Raw genomic sequence first — 17,584 nt, forward strand, 5'->3', positions numbered from 1 at the left:
AAACTGCTGGACTTTCATTATCCTTACTGTACCGATACGTACCTCCCGTGTCAAATGGTCCAAATTTAACAGGTGCTTTCCCTGGGGGTTCTCTAACAGCACCGTGGCTTGGTGTCCCTTGACACCTTGCGCTGGTTCAACTCCACAAAGTTTCACATTTACAAACCGACACACGGGGGAGGTGTTGGGTTGTTTCTCAGAGGGTAGGGGAGACTTATCAGTGGCTTCTGTAGTACTACCGGAGCCATCGACACCATTGATCTGCGGGAAAAGAAAATATTGAAGAAAAGATAACCTTGGAGAAACTGAATTAATCAGCGCAAGATCAAATAATTAAGATTCACAGCTTAACGAAGTTGTGATGTTCCGATACTAGCACCCCTCCCCCCCGCCCCGAGAGATAATCCCTCAAATACTAGACAAAAACACCGACAACATGCCCCAGAATAATATTGTAGATAACAAACCTTGATGCCTCGTTTTACAATAACTGTCTAATTTCTCGCGCGCTGATCGGCTCATTTTTATCATCAATAAGAGTACAGACGGATAAATTTTTAATTTATGGACGCTTTCAAGTTCAACTTTCCGCTGTCAAACTGTCAACTTTTTAACCAATGAGATTTTATGAACTTTTTTAAGTAGCCAATCAAAAAGCGAGAAAAGCTATTGACGATGTTCGCGGCATTTTGAATAAAATTCACTTATCTTTGTTTACGGCAAGTTTACGGCGTCTTTTCCCCTCATTTATTCCCGGTATTTGACCATTTTGAGGTCTCGTTATTGTAAAAAACAAATCGCCGTCAGTTTACTGCGGAACCACGAGCCGCAGGCGAGTGGTTCCACAGCCACTTTGACAATGTTATAACGCAATTTATCGTCAACAAGAGGACAGACGCATAAAAAACTGAAGTCAATTTGTTCATTTGAGCTTAATTTACATTCTGTTTCGTCTAATATAATCCAGTGTTTTTTAATGCACATTTGACTAACTTAAAGCTCTTTTGCATTTCATAGCCTTTACTTGTCGAGACAGCCGTATCTCGAATGGAAGTTTTTGTTTTGTTTTGACGGATTCTATAGGGAAACGATAGAAAGGTCAGATGGCAGTAAAAGTAAGTGCATACAGATATGCCCAAGGGCAGCATGAATACGGGGAAGGTTGACAGCCGTGCAAGGTGAAGCCTTTCTGTCCAGATAAAAGACTACCCCCTCCCCCATCCGCTGGTACCACAACAGAGTGATTCGTATTCCTGGCATTTATTAGAGCTCTCTAATTCGCTCAAAGCAAGAACAACAACAACAACAGCAACGTTTTTGAATCCAGCATCTCTTTCATGCAACTTACTGACTATAACAAAGCCAAGGGGAATACTGGTTGCCAGTATAACCATGCAAGGGGCTACAAAAACAGGGCAGCCATACGCTGGCCCCTTATGAACACGGCGACCATGTTTGTGTTCCCAGACAATGTTTGGAAATGTTTAGAGACGAGAAGAACTCATTTCTTACGGAAGGCAACAATTTAAGTAGAATAAAAATATTGTTCCTGCTCTGGAATGATTAAAATATAAAATAGCTTCTGTACTCAGAGCGCAATTAAAAACTCTTATTAAAAGTGGAATATTTCGTTCGGTTCCATTGAACTTCATCAGCCACAGTAAAAATGTGAATGTTCAGAAGGCTTAAACCGTTGTCTGAAACCCTCCATGAAGACACCGTCAAAGTAAACAAAATGTTGTTCTATGGTGGGCCTTTCGTCATAAAAAGCGAAATTTACAAGAGAAAGTCGTCACTAATTACATTACAATCCACCTGATAATATTTCACAAGAGTTTGCGCAGAAAAACGCTAGCAGTTTCGAAAAAATCGTTAACATAATATTCAGTTTCTTATAAAAAAAACGATCAACAGCAATCAACAGCATTCCAAAGATTAAACATTCGAGTTTGATTTAGAACAAAAGACCCAAACTGAACACGCAAGCGGATTCCGTTCGCGCGAAACTTTTTACATCAAAGTTTTCATGTAACGTTTGCCAATTTCATTTTCTCACATCCAAAGTAATATAAACATGCCTTGCTGTTATCTTTAATTTATTCAAACGACAATGATGACATGAAGTCCTCGAAACGTCCTGTAACTTTACTTACGTTAATTTTCCTGCTTAAATAATTTTCAGTAAAAGGTAAAATATATTTGTATAAATATATAAAAAAATCGATGAACGTATTTCGTTTTTCCTTATTTCTTTTTCCTTTCTTTCCTTTTTCTCGAAAACGCAAGCAGGATCGAGAAGCTTTTCTAAATTCTCAAGCAAACGGTAGTTTACATGGCCTATCGAGGCTTGGGCTGAACCGTGCACTTAGTAGCACTAATAAACAAGAGCTGTTCCACACAGCTATTGGAACTATATTTATAATCGCTACCGAGATGTGTCTTTTCCATCTTCGTCGCCAAACAGCCATGACAGCCATGTTCTGATAGCGAGTCTCGATCGCAAGAGATATGCTAGTAAAAAACCACTCGATCACCAGCTGAACTGAAGTGGAAATGGCAAAAGACCGTAACAACTTTAAAAGGGAGCTGTTTTCTATGAAAACAAACTGAGACAAGTATATCAATCCATTGACGGACACTATGGCAGTTGATTCATACAACATGCTCATGATAGCAATATCAGCCATTAGTCTCTCGCGACGAGGAGTGCGAAAACTTCCCCAAGGAGACGATTCTCTTTTCCAAAGCATGTGACAACAGTGATCAATCACGACCATGACGCTTCGTTCTAGGACTTCGGCAGCTCCATGAATGATTCCAAGAACTGCGATGTATAGCAGATCGTCAAGATCAGCTTGTAAAACACGAAAAGCCATTGCATACCAGAGGTACATAGGCGCTAATAGGACATAGGAATATCCCGGATGAGTTAAATTCCACAACCGCTGAACACAAATTCGTGATACTGTTTTCACAACGACTCCAGTGAGAGGGGAGAACAGAGCAATGACCAATTTTCCCTCGACGTCTTGTTTGATATAAAATGGATAAAGGTAATCACATATTAAAATACCATTGATAAAAGGTAAACAGATTGGCACTATCATTTTACAAGTGCAAGTTAAAAGGTTTGTTCTTGATCGCATGGAGAAGGTCATACCGACAAGATACAGTTGCCAACACACACTAACAAGGAAAACAATATACATTGGAACTTGGATTAGCTTGGTTGGCCATAGGTAATACGGCGTGGCTAGAAATTGCAAAGAAACGCGATAAGATATGTCCAAACAGTACGCCACGAAACAAACCAGGAGCAGTTTCTTCTTCATGCCTTTCAGCTGATACGGACGAAAAAGAAATAATAGATTGACAAATAACCAGATGTAATAGAAGACAACGGAAACAGCATCCGAGATTGTTCGTATCCACTGCACATGAGTTGCTATTAATTTCTTCGAGTAAAACACACAGTCGAGAGTAGTTTTATAACAGAGATACGAGATCAGCAGGAAGATTATACCAATGATAATTGCAGCCAGAAATGATATCAAAGCTCCATTGTACAAGGATTGACAAGCTGTCCGTAGAAACGATGGCCGAAGTCGCTTCCAAGCCATTGCTCTATCTTCGTCTGTTTCTGTTTCTTGGTTTTCGTCTGGCAAGCAGGCGTTTATAAGCCTCGCATGAATACTTCTTGACGCCATAAAGGCCGAACTTGTGACTTGCCTGTCACTGTATTCTTGGTAAGTAAGCTCATCAACAGAATGATAATACCACTCTCGACCTGTGCTTTGTAGAGGATCATAGCCAAACGATTCTGTGGTGAATTCAGGTTCTTCTGGGTTGTAATGCTCTGTTACGCCGCGCGTAAAGTGGAACAGAATTTGACCAAACACCTCCAATAGCGTACTTATACCCATTTCACTTAGCTCTAATGCGCGGAAATTGCAGAAATTTCACAACATATCATGAAGTTCGTGCACTCTGAGGAACAGCTGTCACCAGAAAATGGCGCAACTCTCTATGTTATTCTTTTCAATTATTTTAGTGCCTATGACAGGCAGTGTACACCCCTTTATGGTCAAGTTTTGTGCATATCGACTAGGTAACGAAAATGAAAACCATAGTTGATGTCGGGCACAGGTGTACTTCCGTTTCAAGGTAAAATTTCCATTCGATCCTAATCAAACATTAGATAGCTTATTCTTAAGCAGTGACGACCCAGAGGACAACGCCTAGCAAAAAAATAAATTTCTCTTTTACCTTCGAATGTCGCAATTGTCTAGATCTGTTCAGTGCACCTGTTGGTCTCAGAACTTCCTCAAGCTAAATATGTAATGCCAGAGTCCAATTCCAAATGAAAATACTGAAATGAAAATGAAAATCGTTCGCGTTCTCCAAAATACACAGAACTTGGTTATTTCACGTTGTTGTTTTGCAGAGGACGGCTAAGAAATGTTTCAATATTTATAACGCACGTGCACAACCATTGTTTTGCTCATTAAACCTTTTGTTTGGTGACGTTCTTGTTGCCGTTGCCGTCGTAGTCAGATTAAGCTCTCTATTGATTGGCTGGAGAGAAATGATTCTGCACTGATCGCTGCTGCTAATTAGCACTTGTTAAGCTAACCTTTAGACATAATTTGTCAGTTTAAGTGGCATGCTTGTGAACTAACTACGTGTAGCTATGCACATTGACCACTATAAACAATAACATTTGACTTTTTTTGGAACATTCTTTTCGGATTTCTATATGTATAAATGTATACTGCAGTAAAAATTAAAAATTAATTATACATTTGCCAATCACAATAAGGATAATAAATGCGAAAGAATAAACCGCAGTCCTCTGCTACGGGAAGTTAACAAGGAATCTTCTCAGCTTGCAAGGAAACCAGAACTAAGGGAAGAAAGCTTGTGGTTTAATAATGTGGTTGAACTGGCTAAAGCAAAGCGATAGGAAAGGCTAAAACACAAGAATGGGACATGAACACATTCCAACCCCGTGGAAAAAAAAAAAACGAAACAAAGTAAATTAAGAAATGTGTAAAAAACTGATCTTTAAGTACTCCTTAAACACCTATTTAAACAACTTAAACAACTGAACCTGCTGTCTACACATAATCAAAGAATAGTTAAAATGGCCACCGGTGTTTACAAGACTGTCCATGGGCATGAAGTCCCCAAAGGTATTGGAGAGCTACTGAGATCAACTAATTATAACCTCAGAGGAGAGTACATATTGGAGCTGCCTAAAGTAAAACCTACAAGTTATTTACGTTTTATGATATATAAAAAAACCTGACTGTTTCACAAACAACCGTGAAAAAGTGAGAAATGAAGCCATCAATATCCTTGCTAATGAAAATAGGGAAATACGTCACTCGGGTACCGGATGTAAGTTTTGTATGAATTTTACGAGTGCTGTATTTTCTAGTAAAACACTCATGTCTATCTGTGCAAACCTCTGGGATAGAGCTGGAGAGAGTCGAGCACTGAAGCGAATTACATCAAGGATCCTGCTTTCATCCAATGGTTCGTTCTCTATTAATATCGCTACACCATGTGAAAAACATACTGTTCTACCTTCCAATTCAGAAGCATATCACCTTAGGTGATATGATTCTGTCCAATTCTAATACGTTTTCCGATTGGAGGAGAACGTGTCACGTGCCGATTTTTCGCAGTTTTTTTTTTTCTATTTTTGAGTTGGGAGGTGTAAAAAAACACTTAATGACTGGCTCCGAGGGAAACAGTGAGTTTTGTTTCCCTTGGGGCCGGTCATTAAGTGCTTATTGTGTTTTTTTTTTTTTTTTTTTTTTTTTTGCGAAATTGATCGCCACTACGCAAATGAAGTCAAAATGAAACAAGATCAGGAACAAACAAATCGTAAACAAACCTGATTTTCCTTCACTGTAAATACCGAGAATGGTTTTCCTGGAGCACAATCCTCTTGAATTCGCTTGTCTGCTTCACTTGACGGTTTGACTTCGACACTAACCAACTATATAATAAAATCAAACAATTCGGAAAAATTATAAAAAGATATGTCACAAAGATCTTCCGCGTTCGGATATAAGTCAAAGAATGAAACTTTGCACCCGGTTTGGGGTAATGCGCGCTTGTCCATGGTGTGTGGGATATTTGGGATTTGCTGTCTATGATGGGATACATTCCATAATATCTAGCGTTACTAGCAGAGTGGTGACTTCAAAGTTTGTCCAGGAATTTGGTTTTATGTACATAGACAATTCCATGTTGGATATAATTTTTCTGAAAATACGTTTTTACACTAAACTGACTTTTACCTCCAAAGCTTTTGTAAGGAAAGGCCTGTTCTCGTCGAGAACTTGTCTTTCGTCAAAGGGCAGAGTGGTCTCTAACGCCGCTGGACCATCACGCTCCACAGATTCCTGTCACACAATAAAACGTTACGCCAGTTAATATAGAGTGACGGAAAACAAAATCCACTTGAAACTACGGTAACACTAGAGCATAGTGAGGAACAGGGATGGCGCAGTGGTGAGAGCGCTCGCCTTCCACCAATGTAGCCTGGGTTCGATTCCTGCCCGGTGCCATATGTGAGTTGAGTTTAACAAAGTGACGTCGGTTTTTCATGCGTCTGTCCTGTTATTAATCATGAATTTTGTCATAACATTGTCAAAGTAGCTGTGGATGATCCGCAAACTACTTTGACTATGTTATGACGAAATTCATTGTCAATAAAAGGAAAGACGCATGAAAAACTGACGTCAATATGTTTTTTACGAAAACAAATTGTCCGCTCTCTCTCGTTGCCGCATCGCATAAATTATAAAAATTCATGCGTATGTCCGCTTATTGACAATGAAAATTAGCCTATGAGCGTGCGAGAATTTCTGCAGTTATTGTAAAATTGTTGTTGGTTCTCGCCTTCCTCCGAGGGTTTTTCTCCGGGTTCTCCTGTTCTCCCCTCTCCACAAATACCAACATCTCCAAATTCCAATTCGACCAGGACAGAGGACCTGCATGAGAACCAGCTAAGGCTGATGTGGCTTCCTTTCTAAATACTGTCATTTTATTTGATTTATTGTATTTTCAAAAAATCGTAAATAACTCGTTTCTACTTGCGGTACCTTGACGTGTTGTACAAAAGGCATCAGCTTCTTCATGGCACTCTTCACTTCTGGTACTTGTTTCATCCTGTTCATGATGTCCCTGTTGTCAGGGAAGTTCCCTCCCAGTTGATTGTACATTTCCTTAAGGGTGTTAAGAGTGGCGTGCTGCCAGGCCGGGTAAGAGCTGGCCACGTAGATGATACCATGGGTAGGTTTCTTGGGCGGGGCTGCATCTTTCTGTGGACAAACACAAAACAGGTCTCAGGTAAAGCAATCCTTCACAGTCAATGTTGTTATTATAAAACAAGACTATGGACCTTATAACTAGAACAAAATTGTGCACAATGCTTGACATCAGTTCAAGGGAAATTCTCTACTTGCACAAATCCCATAATACACCTCTTTTACCCCCAAAATATTTGCATAGGCATTGTTTTAGATTTCTCTTGGGCCATCTTCATGTCTCAGGAGAAAGTGCAAACAATGATTATGCAAACTTTTGGGGGGTAACAGAGGTTTTTTATGGGATTTTGCAAGTAGAGAATAGTGCTTTCAGCTAGACGTTTAAGAGCAACACGAGATAGTTATGAGAGCCAAAGAACAATGGCAATCATTCTCCTATTTTGACACAGCAACGAACAATTCACATTTCACATTTCCTTGGGAAGCTTAAACAAACCACGACGGTAATGGCAACGAAAACGTCACCAATGAAAAGGTTTAATGAGCAGACGAATGGCTATGCACTGGCATTGTAAATATCTGTACTCTTCCGCAAAACAACAACGTGAAATGACCAAGTTCTGTGTATTTTGGAGAACGCAGGCGACGACGGCAAAATATAAGGTACAATATAACTCCATTTTTTAGTAGGCGTCGTCCCCACCGTCACCGTCGTAATTGTTTCAGGTCCCTGTCACTGTACTCAGTGCGTTACGTGGGGCAGAGTGGCCGAATGGTCTGAGATGTTGGATTTGACATCATGAGGCCCCTTAGTTCAAATCGTCTATCGTGTCATTAGCTGAAGTTGGACTCAGTAGCCCAGAATACGCTTGCGAAAAAACAACTGACAGTTTCTCTGTCTGACTGATAATCTTCCACCAGTTGGGATTTTGAACATGTCTCTATTGCATTAATTTTTTTCTTATGTACAGTGTCCTCAATTAGCACAGTAATGCTAACAACATTTTAAATGAAATCATTTATTTTTTTATGGTATTACCTTTTTTCCTTTGGGGTTCATCATGGCCTTGATTCGTACCCGGAAGTCATGCGCGCGATCTGATAAATAGTCAGCTGATTTCAACAGTGGCTGATCAACCTCTCCTGCTCCCGGCCATGACGCGTTCATGATACTTCCACTCTGCAAATAACAGCACGAAAGACTTAGTTATCGCTTTTATAGCATTATGGCGGGTCCTGTCTGAGAACAACTGTTCTAATTGTTTTCCTATCACGTGAGTAATAGCTGAATGCTTATTTTACTGCTAAAAAATGTTATGCATATTTATTACATGGCTACGAGGGCTATGATTAGCTAATCAGTCAATAGGCCATTTCCGAATCCTTTTGCTTTTGTTTCAAAACCAGTCCTCATGCAAAACCTTTTATATGAAAATGAGTTTGATTTGCATGAAAATGAACCTGTAGGCGCAACACATTTTCATATGAATAGGCCCTTTGCAGGATCCGGTCACATGGTACTGAATTAATTATGCTGGGACGCAAGTTACGCAGTGGGATTTTCGAAACAAAGGAACTCGTACCAGTACCAGCCCGACTTTCCTTTGTTTTGAGAGTCCCACTGTGTAACTTGCGTCCCAGCATAATTAACTCCGTATTATGTGACCGGATCCTGCAAAGGGCCTATTGTTCGTACTTAGACTCGTTTTGACACAGAGGGAGAGGGCAACTCGGAGATGGCCTATTTGGGTGGCCTGCGAGCAGGCTCACGTTGGAGCACAAGCCGCGAGCGCGAAATCGAGCCTCTTCACCAGACTCCTTCCCACCGGATCGCTTTGCTCTTCGCCGCTCGCGCGTGACTCAAAGGTGAGCCTGCTCGCAGGATATATTTGGGAAGCAGAGGTGGCGCAGTAGTGTGAAATTCGCTTTCCACCAGTGTGGCCTGGGTTCGAATCTTGGACCTGGCGTCAAAGTGTGTTGAGTTTGTTGTCAGTTTTCGCCCTTGCTTAGAGGGTTGTTCTCCCCGGTTCTCCGGTTTTTCTCCCTTTACAAAAGGCAATATTCCAAATTCAAATTCGATCTTGATGCGCCAAAAGTTTATAACGAGTTCATAACAGCTCCTAATGACATTTACAATTACAATAGTCGGGGCCGTAATTTTGGGTGTTATGCCCTGTTAGCTGAAAGAGCACGGACAGTACAATTTTAACTAGCCTCTTCCAGGCGTTCAGTAAGTTGAGACGCAGCGCGAGGAAACGGCGGAGCGAAAAAAGGAGAGAAGCTTTGTGCGAGGAGCGAACGTTCTTTTGCCTTCCCGCGCCGCGCTTTTCTTTTATTTTCTCGTGCGCCATTTTTCGCGCTGCGCCCCAACTAACGGAACGCCTGGAAGACGCTGAATGTTAACGAGAGCCACATCATTAAATTTTCTCTTACTCTTACTTATTCGGAAGCGTACGGGAAGAGTATCGCTCAGTAATAATCCCGCCCTCGGTTATAGAAGTAAACTTTCACGCTTAAACTTGGTCACAAGTTAAATCAACAAAAAAACTCCGCCGTTGTTGACAACTGCAAAGTCTACGGAAAATTACACACCCACCCCTCGCTTCCCGGGCTTCAACACTGCTGTTTGTCTTGCTTTAAGACAAGGCTTAAAAAAGATGTTAAAATTTTCAAAGTCAGTTGACAAAGGCAAAAGAATAAACCCACGTTATCTGTGAGAGATGGACGACGAATCCTACAGCTGAAGGGAAGGAGAACTTGTAAAGATTCCTGATCTTTTCATGAGTGTTGAATGGAACTAGCATACTACGTTTCGTTTTAGGTGACGTACCTTTCCGATCAGCTCCCACAAGTGTTCAGCGAGATGTGGACAGATTGGACATAACAACAGCGTTTGAACCTAACAACAGAAATAATATTACCTTTTAACAAATTGCACGATGATTTGCACATGGCGGGGCATAGGTTGGCCTGCTAGTTCATTAATTAAGGAAATATGAACTCATCCAAAGTTGCGTTGAAAAACGTTTGCCTTTAGTAAAAGGAAACATTTCTGAGATGATATATCCTTTAAAGAACTGCGTACTTCTGTTCAGAGCAAACTAGGATCACAGATTCATAATAGTTGACCATTATAAGGCCATAACCTACTTGTTCCTAACACTAGGTGCCAAATGTACTCGGTGCATCTTACCTCAATGAACCGAAACACGAGGTCCCTATGCATGCCCACCATACAGCCCTCTCGGTATCTGTCCCTAGCCGCCTGCAGTTCATAGAAGCCAGTCTTTAGCGCTTCTCTGTACATCATGTTCTTATAGTTAGTGTCTGTCTCGTCGATGGCTTTGTTAATAGAACTAAAAATAAAATCGTCAAATTCAAAACATCGAATTTAGAACTGTCGCATCAACAAGTAACTTGGTCATTGAATCGAGACCTTTACATCTGCCGAGGAGTTCGAGTTTTTCCAGGCTAGGTTGTGTTTCTGCTATTCAGTAATAATACGGTCAAAAAATTATGTAAAATTCATCTCTGCAAACTCGATCTTGATGTCGACGAGCTGCCAGCGACGAGTTGACAGAGCTGCGTTTCGACACGATAGTCACAACCAGTTACAAAAATGTTTACACACTTTGTACAAAAAATGGCTTTACTTACTTAAATGAATCACAAATAACGAAGATGTCACAAAATATCAATCAGCCCCCACCCTCCCCCAATCAATGTTGTTCATCTAAGTTTTGTACATGATATTGCTTAGGCAGCAACATCGGAAAGGGGGGGAGGGGAAAGATTATACGCAATAGCGCGGTGAAGAGTTGTCTCTCGTTAAGGTAAGATATCTCAACTACTTTGCAACTGGTTGTAGTGCGCTCATCATGCAGGCAAGCCTGAGGGAAATCTCAAAGTCGTCGTCAGATCTAAAGGTCTCTAGCACTACGACCCAAACAGCAATGGTTTGATGTGGCAGAACAGTACTCGACAAATGACGTTAACACATAAGGAAGTGACAATGACTAACGATGGCAAAGCTGGAAATGGATTACGATATAGACAAACTTGAAAACGGAGGCAGAAATCAGAGCTACAGTTAACGGGAAACACAACAATAATGGTTCGATTTTGTAGAACAGCACTCGTCAAATGACAGGAACTCATTGGGAAGTGACAATGAATAACGATGGTAGAGATGGAAATAGATTACAATATGGACACAGCTGTAAAGGTTTCGTTTGTCTTGGATTATTTGTTGTTACAATATGCCATTTCTAAGTCGAGAAATCGAAGCATTCCTCCGTGCTTTCCCTCTTTGGCATGAAAAAAAACAACAAACAAACAGGAGCAAGTGAAAGACGCCTTCTTTTGCGACGTGCCTCTTTCCACCTTGTGTTTGCCTCGAAGTAAGATGAAAACGATACGGACAAAAACCACACCGGAAAAAGTCAGGAACAAAATCAAACTCACCTCTCAAATACTCGATCGTCAAAACAGGTTGCTGGCCCAGTACGCAGAGAATCCTTACAAGCGAGCATCTCCTGATTGCAGAAAGAAACAAATGACTGTCAACACACAACAGGGATAACCATTTAAACTAACATGATGCAACAAACGAGCTGCTGGTTGTTGAAAACGAATTGAACGCTTCTACTCCAAAATGTGCAAACAGGTGTAATAAAAGGGTGAAGTAACCCTATATTTGTGTTTCGAGGTTAAACACACTCGCAGCCTGGACGTGCTTGTTAAACAAATATTGCAAATTAACACAACTTTACTAAGAATCTCAATTGTCATAAACTCGGTTCTATCGAAAACACATTCAGCCAGGACAGAGTGGATCCTTGGAACAAGGGACGTCGGATTTCGAAGACTAGTGACCTACACCACACGGCTACCTACCTACACAGGGAGCTGAAGCAAATATCAGTAAAACTACTAAAAGTAAATGAATTTATTCTGACCTTAGTCCATTCGAGGAATGTAAAAAGACGCAAAATTCCTGCATCAGCCATCTTTTCCACAAAGTTTGCATCTTCCATTGTGTCTCCAGCATCAGCCAAGGACAAACGCATACCTAATCAGAACATCAACGAGGGTTAATCAGCCGCAGTGGGAGGGGTAGAAAGGAGATGAGAGGAGAGAGGACAAGCGTATGGCGACAGACCATTAAAGCGAGGGTTAATCAGCCGTAGTGAGATGGGGAGAAAGGAGGATTGAGAGACGGAGAGACAAGCCAACAGTGTGAATGGCTAGAACGTCTTGCGAGGTTTTCTCTCATTCCAAAACATCACTGATCAGCTTGTTCGAGATTAAGTCGACAGTGCTAAGTTCGTCTGTATTTGGCCTCCGGACACCAAATTTTGTTCAGTAGAACTGCGGGTAAGGCTTTGTTCGACTTTGAGGAACCGACAAAACACTGACAGGGGAGGGGAAGGGAAAACTTACCGTCAGCTGAAAACTTGTCCACAGCTTGCCGCAGAGTGAGGAAGTTTCCAGTAGATTTTGACATCTAAGAAAATTAACATTTCATATCAAATAGTAACTGAATTCCCTTCTTAAGTAATTTCGCAGTTAAATTGATTTTTGGTTTGTTCACTTCACCGAAGTTCTTTAAGAGGAAAAGCAAATAACTCACGGAAGTAAAATGATATAATATCACGTCAATACCTTTTCAGAGTTCAGTAGCAAGTGTCCATTGGCTCGAACACTTCGTGGCCACCTGAAAATAAACAAAGGAAAAAAAAACAAATAATTCTCTCGAGAATACTTTTATTACAAAATATGATCCAGCCTGCTCGTAAATGTAACCCCCTACTTTATCCCCACCCCCTCTCCCAAGAAGATAACGTGTACAACTCTCTCAGCAGTGCATTTTTCTGAGGAGGGGAGGGTGGGGGATGGGGGGATCATACCCAGGTATAATTGTGGCATGGAGGTACCCATTATGAACAGATTTTGTTTATCAACTTGTATAAAACAGTGAATTTATCCATGATAGTGACACTCACTTGTCTTTCTCCTTTGGCCACACGGCACAGTGATTGTACAGGAAATACGTCAGGTGATTAGGTACCAGATCCTTTCCGGACACCCGCAGGTCAACTGGGTACCAGTACTGAAACTCTTGTCGCAGTTTGCTAAAAGAAGAGTAACATTTGTCAGCGGTTCCAGGATAAAATCTCAGTGACTCTTAATAGGGAAAGCGGCAACCTACACTTTTAAGTTCTTGAAAGAGGAAACCAAAACAAAATAAGTTGTAAAACAGTCGGTAAAGCCCCTGCCATCTTCGGTAATTTCTGGTTAAGAACCCTTAGGGATTTTGATTCGTTTCGTTTCATCAAAAATTGCAGAATCGCTCCCAAAGTGGCCGAGTAAGTAATCAGTATAGATCACATTTAGCAACAGGCTATCGAGAGAACTGCCGGCTACAAGAAACAGAATTTCTTACAGAAGGGAGTAGGCGGCTTATTTTTCTCCAGGAGAAAGAAAAAAACACAAAAGATACAACATCAAAACGCGCACGATGACTGAGATCGGTTTGAATATATCTGTATCGGCAGATTAACAAAAGACGCAATCTGCTCACTTCTAACTATGTTCTAAGGCAGCGTCCACACTATATCAGAGAAATTTGAAAACGCAGCTTTATTTCTACGGTTAGGCCTACCGTCCACATTAATCCGGCACGAAAACGCTCTTCAAACCGGAGAAATCAGAAAACGCAGCTTTATTTCTACGGTTAGGCCTGCCGTCCACACTAATCCGGCACGAAAACGCTCTTCAAACCGGAGAAATCTGAAAACGCAGCTTTATTTCTACGGTTAGGCCTACCGTCCACACTAATCCGTCACCAAAACGCTCTTCAAACTGGAGGAATTTGAAACCGCCAGCTTTTCGTTTTCGTGTGGACGGAAAACATTTTGAAAACGGAGTTTTTCGAAAACGATGACGTCACGATAATCACGTGATTTCCCTGACCGAGTTTTCCTCAAACACAAATCCAAAATGACCGGTGATTGGTGCGTTTTTTAAATTCCTCCGGCGTATTGTGGACTGGGCCTAAGAGGATACTATTCAGGGATTTTCAGGCACTTTAGTAGTTTCTGTCCGATATCTACGTTGAATTTAACTCTAATGCAAATAATAAAAATAAACCGTGAAAAGGGCTGTTGCAAATACGGTCAAAATTAATTGGTTACCGACCGCGAGTTGGCATTTTCCAAGCTTAGCGCTTGCTTCAGAAAATCAACACAGCCAAAATCAAAACAATATCACTAGCATGACTTTTTTGAGAGAGTCATCACGTAGATGCTTTTTGTTTATAATATAACTTTGAAATTACTACGATTATCAGACGAGTAAGGCGCGACGGAGCTTTGGTGACAAAGTTTTGGACTTAAATTACGGTGTCGCCACGGGTAACTTTCCTTGTTTCCATTGGTAACAATATCGTCGCCTGCAATTTCGCGCGCTTTGCTGCCAATGACGTCAAAGGCCGACAAGTTGCCACTGGAAACAGAGCCAGTTGCCCATGACAACAACACAAGTTGAATGGGTCACCAAACTTTCGTCGCGCCTTACTCGACTGATTATCGTAATACTTTTAGTCCTTTATTTTGCGCAGCCGCATGTAAAGTGCTAGGCTGCAAATATCTTGCCAAAGGGTATTTTCTATTACCAGTCAAGCTTTCATATTAATTGCATGTCCCACAACAAGGTTTGCGACATTTTACGAGTCAGACAAAACAAAGAAAAAAACAAAACACGCGAAATGAAACAGAAAGATGGCAGTGGCACTTGTTCGATTTTAATAAAACTGCAAGGCTAACATAATTTGGCATATTTGCTGACAATTTTGAAAGCGCAAGGGATTTTCATAAGAACATGCCTGAAATGATTAAACTGGTTATCACAACAAAGTTATTAAACGGGCCCACTGTCACATGAAGTCAGGCCTGTCATATATAGAACAATCAAAATGTGATCCGAAAAAGTCAAATACTAATGATTCCAATTTTAATGAACGGCCCAAAATGATTTTTTGCTGGGATGATTACAGATTTTCATTAGATTTTTGTGAGGTGATAAATCACAGGTTATGAGAAAAGAAAAAGTTATTAAAAGGAACCTCACTGACACATCAGTGACTTGAAAAAGCTGATTATTGCCTCTTGATTATGAAGTTAAGAGGAAGCTGACACCAAAACATAAATAACTACTACAAATTAGCACGTCAAAACCGCATGTGAGATCAAATGTAAGCAAACGTTCGGCAAAATTGGTTCTCTGCTATTTGCTTGTTGTTTGATCAAAATTGTAACTTGTTGTTGAGAATATACTCTTCAAAGTTCAAGCGCGATACGAAATCTATAGCTCTTAAAATAGATGAAAACATTCTCGAAGTTTGGAGAAAAAATACACGCACTATCAGGAAGGAAATGTGGTGTTTTGTTTCAAAGATAGGAGCAATTGAAACCGCACTGCGATATCTCTTAGTAGACATTTTTTCTTTTTCACGAAACTCTCAGCTGAGGCGGCAAGAGTCCATGAGTATTGAATTTCCAGACTTTCAACTGCATGGATTTATGACAAAAAGGAAAAGAAATTAAATCAGTCACTGACCTTTTTTTGTCATTGGTAATAAGTGTAGTTTATAATTATCGCACCTTCTAGAAGTGAAAACTTTTTATACGTCAAAACTCTTGTTTATTTATTAAGTTCAACTCTAAAAATTGATTGCAAATTTTGTCCATTCAACAATACATATTTAAAAATTAAACTTGACATGCCCCTGATTCGTGTAGTTTGCTCTTTCTTGAAACGGTGTGAAGTACAAGCAATATGGAACTGCACGCCAACAAATGTTGCCAACATTTCGCTAACCTCCATCTCGATTCATCCCTCGACACGGTTGCAACTAGAAGACAGGCCGCATACGCAATATACGACAAAAAAAGAAATGGACAGATCATTTGTGATGATGAACTGTCAGATTTAATAAAACTGCAAGCAAACAACATGTTTTTAAGAACGTTGAGTTGCTTAAGACGACGAAGCAACTGAACGCTTTTAGTAATCTTACCTCGCCAGTATCACAGGTTACCAAACCAGAAATGACGTCAACAGCTTAAAAGGACAATTATTACCACTATCAAGGCCTGATTATCAAGTTTGAAAGGAAGACGACACCTCAACACAAAACAATTTCCTTCAATCGCTAAACTGGCTCACCAAAATCTCGAATTTGCATACATCATACAAGCACAAACAAAATAATTTATAAAACGAACGCAAGTCTTAGGCGTCAGCACCGGAGCAGTTTTCGATTTCAGTTTATCGCGTAGGTGAGTATGCACCTTTTTAGAAAACGCCCTTTTTGTTGAAGGTTTTCGTTACAGAACTAATAAGATTTAGGATTGCAGTTCCTTGTGCACATTGTTTCGTTGTTATTGCAATCTGTTTGGTGATTTTGACGCAGCGGGAACTGGCCTTTTGTCTTGACAGTTCAGCGTAATTATACACCTCACAGGGTCCCGGAGACAAAGGCTCCCAGGCAAGCTGAGTAGAGCGTTTTAAAAGACAGCTCTTTCGTATACCAAATACTTTCAATACTAATTACGAAAGAGAAAGGCAACGTGAAGCTGAGCATATGCCGCAAATGATATTTTGAGCTCCGTTCACAGGTGCACAAACGAATCTATTGTAAACAAAAGAGGAAGGAAACGATGACAAAAATGAGAAAATTAATAGCGCGAAATCTTATTAAGGAAGAAAACGTTTTGTGTAGTTAGCAGGGAAGCGTTTTGGTGCAGACTTGATCAGGTAAGTAAGACAAAAGTTGCTGGAAACTTTTAGCAGGTGCGGCTTTGCAATGTTTATTTTACTTGGAAAATTAAAACGAAGATACAGCTTAAACTGCACGTAGAAGCACAGCCAACAAACAAGAATAAGAAAGGGAAGAATAAGGAAACAGTCAATAACAACATAGAAATGGAAACAGCTTTCCGTTAAATACAAATGTTATTGCACAGGTCAAGGGAGCACACTTATCATAAAATGCGGACAGACGCTGTCAAGATAAAAATAAAACGACTGCTGAATAAAAAGGAAGGTTCCGAATCTCACGAAACAACGAGAGGGGCCAAAGAAAGCAAGGAAAAACGTTCAGTTTTAAATCTGTTTTCAGGACTATTCACGCAAGCAGTTCAGAACGAGAAAAAAAAGGCAACCATTTTACCACTGACAGATGTTGCCAAGCTTTTTACACAGGTGAATAACGCAATCACTTCATACTTCATCTTTTA

At 40.5% G+C, this 17,584-nt stretch overlaps 2 protein-coding genes across 2 annotated transcripts in view; both read right to left on the reverse strand.

The window, feature by feature from the left end:
- Window positions 1-17,584, reverse strand: part of LOC145497267 (leucine--tRNA ligase, cytoplasmic-like) — a 41,699-nt gene that overhangs the window by 2,753 nt on the left and 21,362 nt on the right. Inside the window, exons 23-34 of the mRNA XM_081477093.1 lie at window positions 13,289-13,417; window positions 12,948-12,999; window positions 12,726-12,789; window positions 12,242-12,354; window positions 11,748-11,818; window positions 10,477-10,639; window positions 10,114-10,182; window positions 8,323-8,463; window positions 7,119-7,337; window positions 6,312-6,416; window positions 5,903-6,007; window positions 43-261 (exon numbers count right to left, since the gene is read on the reverse strand). Coding sequence (XP_081333219.1) covers window positions 43-261; window positions 5,903-6,007; window positions 6,312-6,416; window positions 7,119-7,337; window positions 8,323-8,463; window positions 10,114-10,182; window positions 10,477-10,639; window positions 11,748-11,818; window positions 12,242-12,354; window positions 12,726-12,789; window positions 12,948-12,999; window positions 13,289-13,417 — 1,450 coding nt within the window. The remainder of the gene's footprint in view (window positions 1-42; window positions 262-5,902; window positions 6,008-6,311; window positions 6,417-7,118; window positions 7,338-8,322; window positions 8,464-10,113; window positions 10,183-10,476; window positions 10,640-11,747; window positions 11,819-12,241; window positions 12,355-12,725; window positions 12,790-12,947; window positions 13,000-13,288; window positions 13,418-17,584) is intronic.
- Window positions 258-5,865, reverse strand: LOC145497259 (uncharacterized). The gene has a single exon (XM_081477083.1). It carries the CDS (start codon window positions 3,921-3,923, stop codon window positions 2,313-2,315), a length of 1,611 nt encoding a protein of 536 aa, XP_081333209.1. The 5' UTR covers window positions 3,924-5,865; the 3' UTR covers window positions 258-2,312.

The sequence above is a fragment of the Orbicella franksi genome, chromosome 9 (genome assembly GCF_964199315.1).
Source record: "Orbicella franksi chromosome 9, jaOrbFran1.1, whole genome shotgun sequence".
In the NCBI taxonomy this organism is placed as follows: domain Eukaryota; kingdom Metazoa; phylum Cnidaria; class Anthozoa; order Scleractinia; family Merulinidae; genus Orbicella; species Orbicella franksi.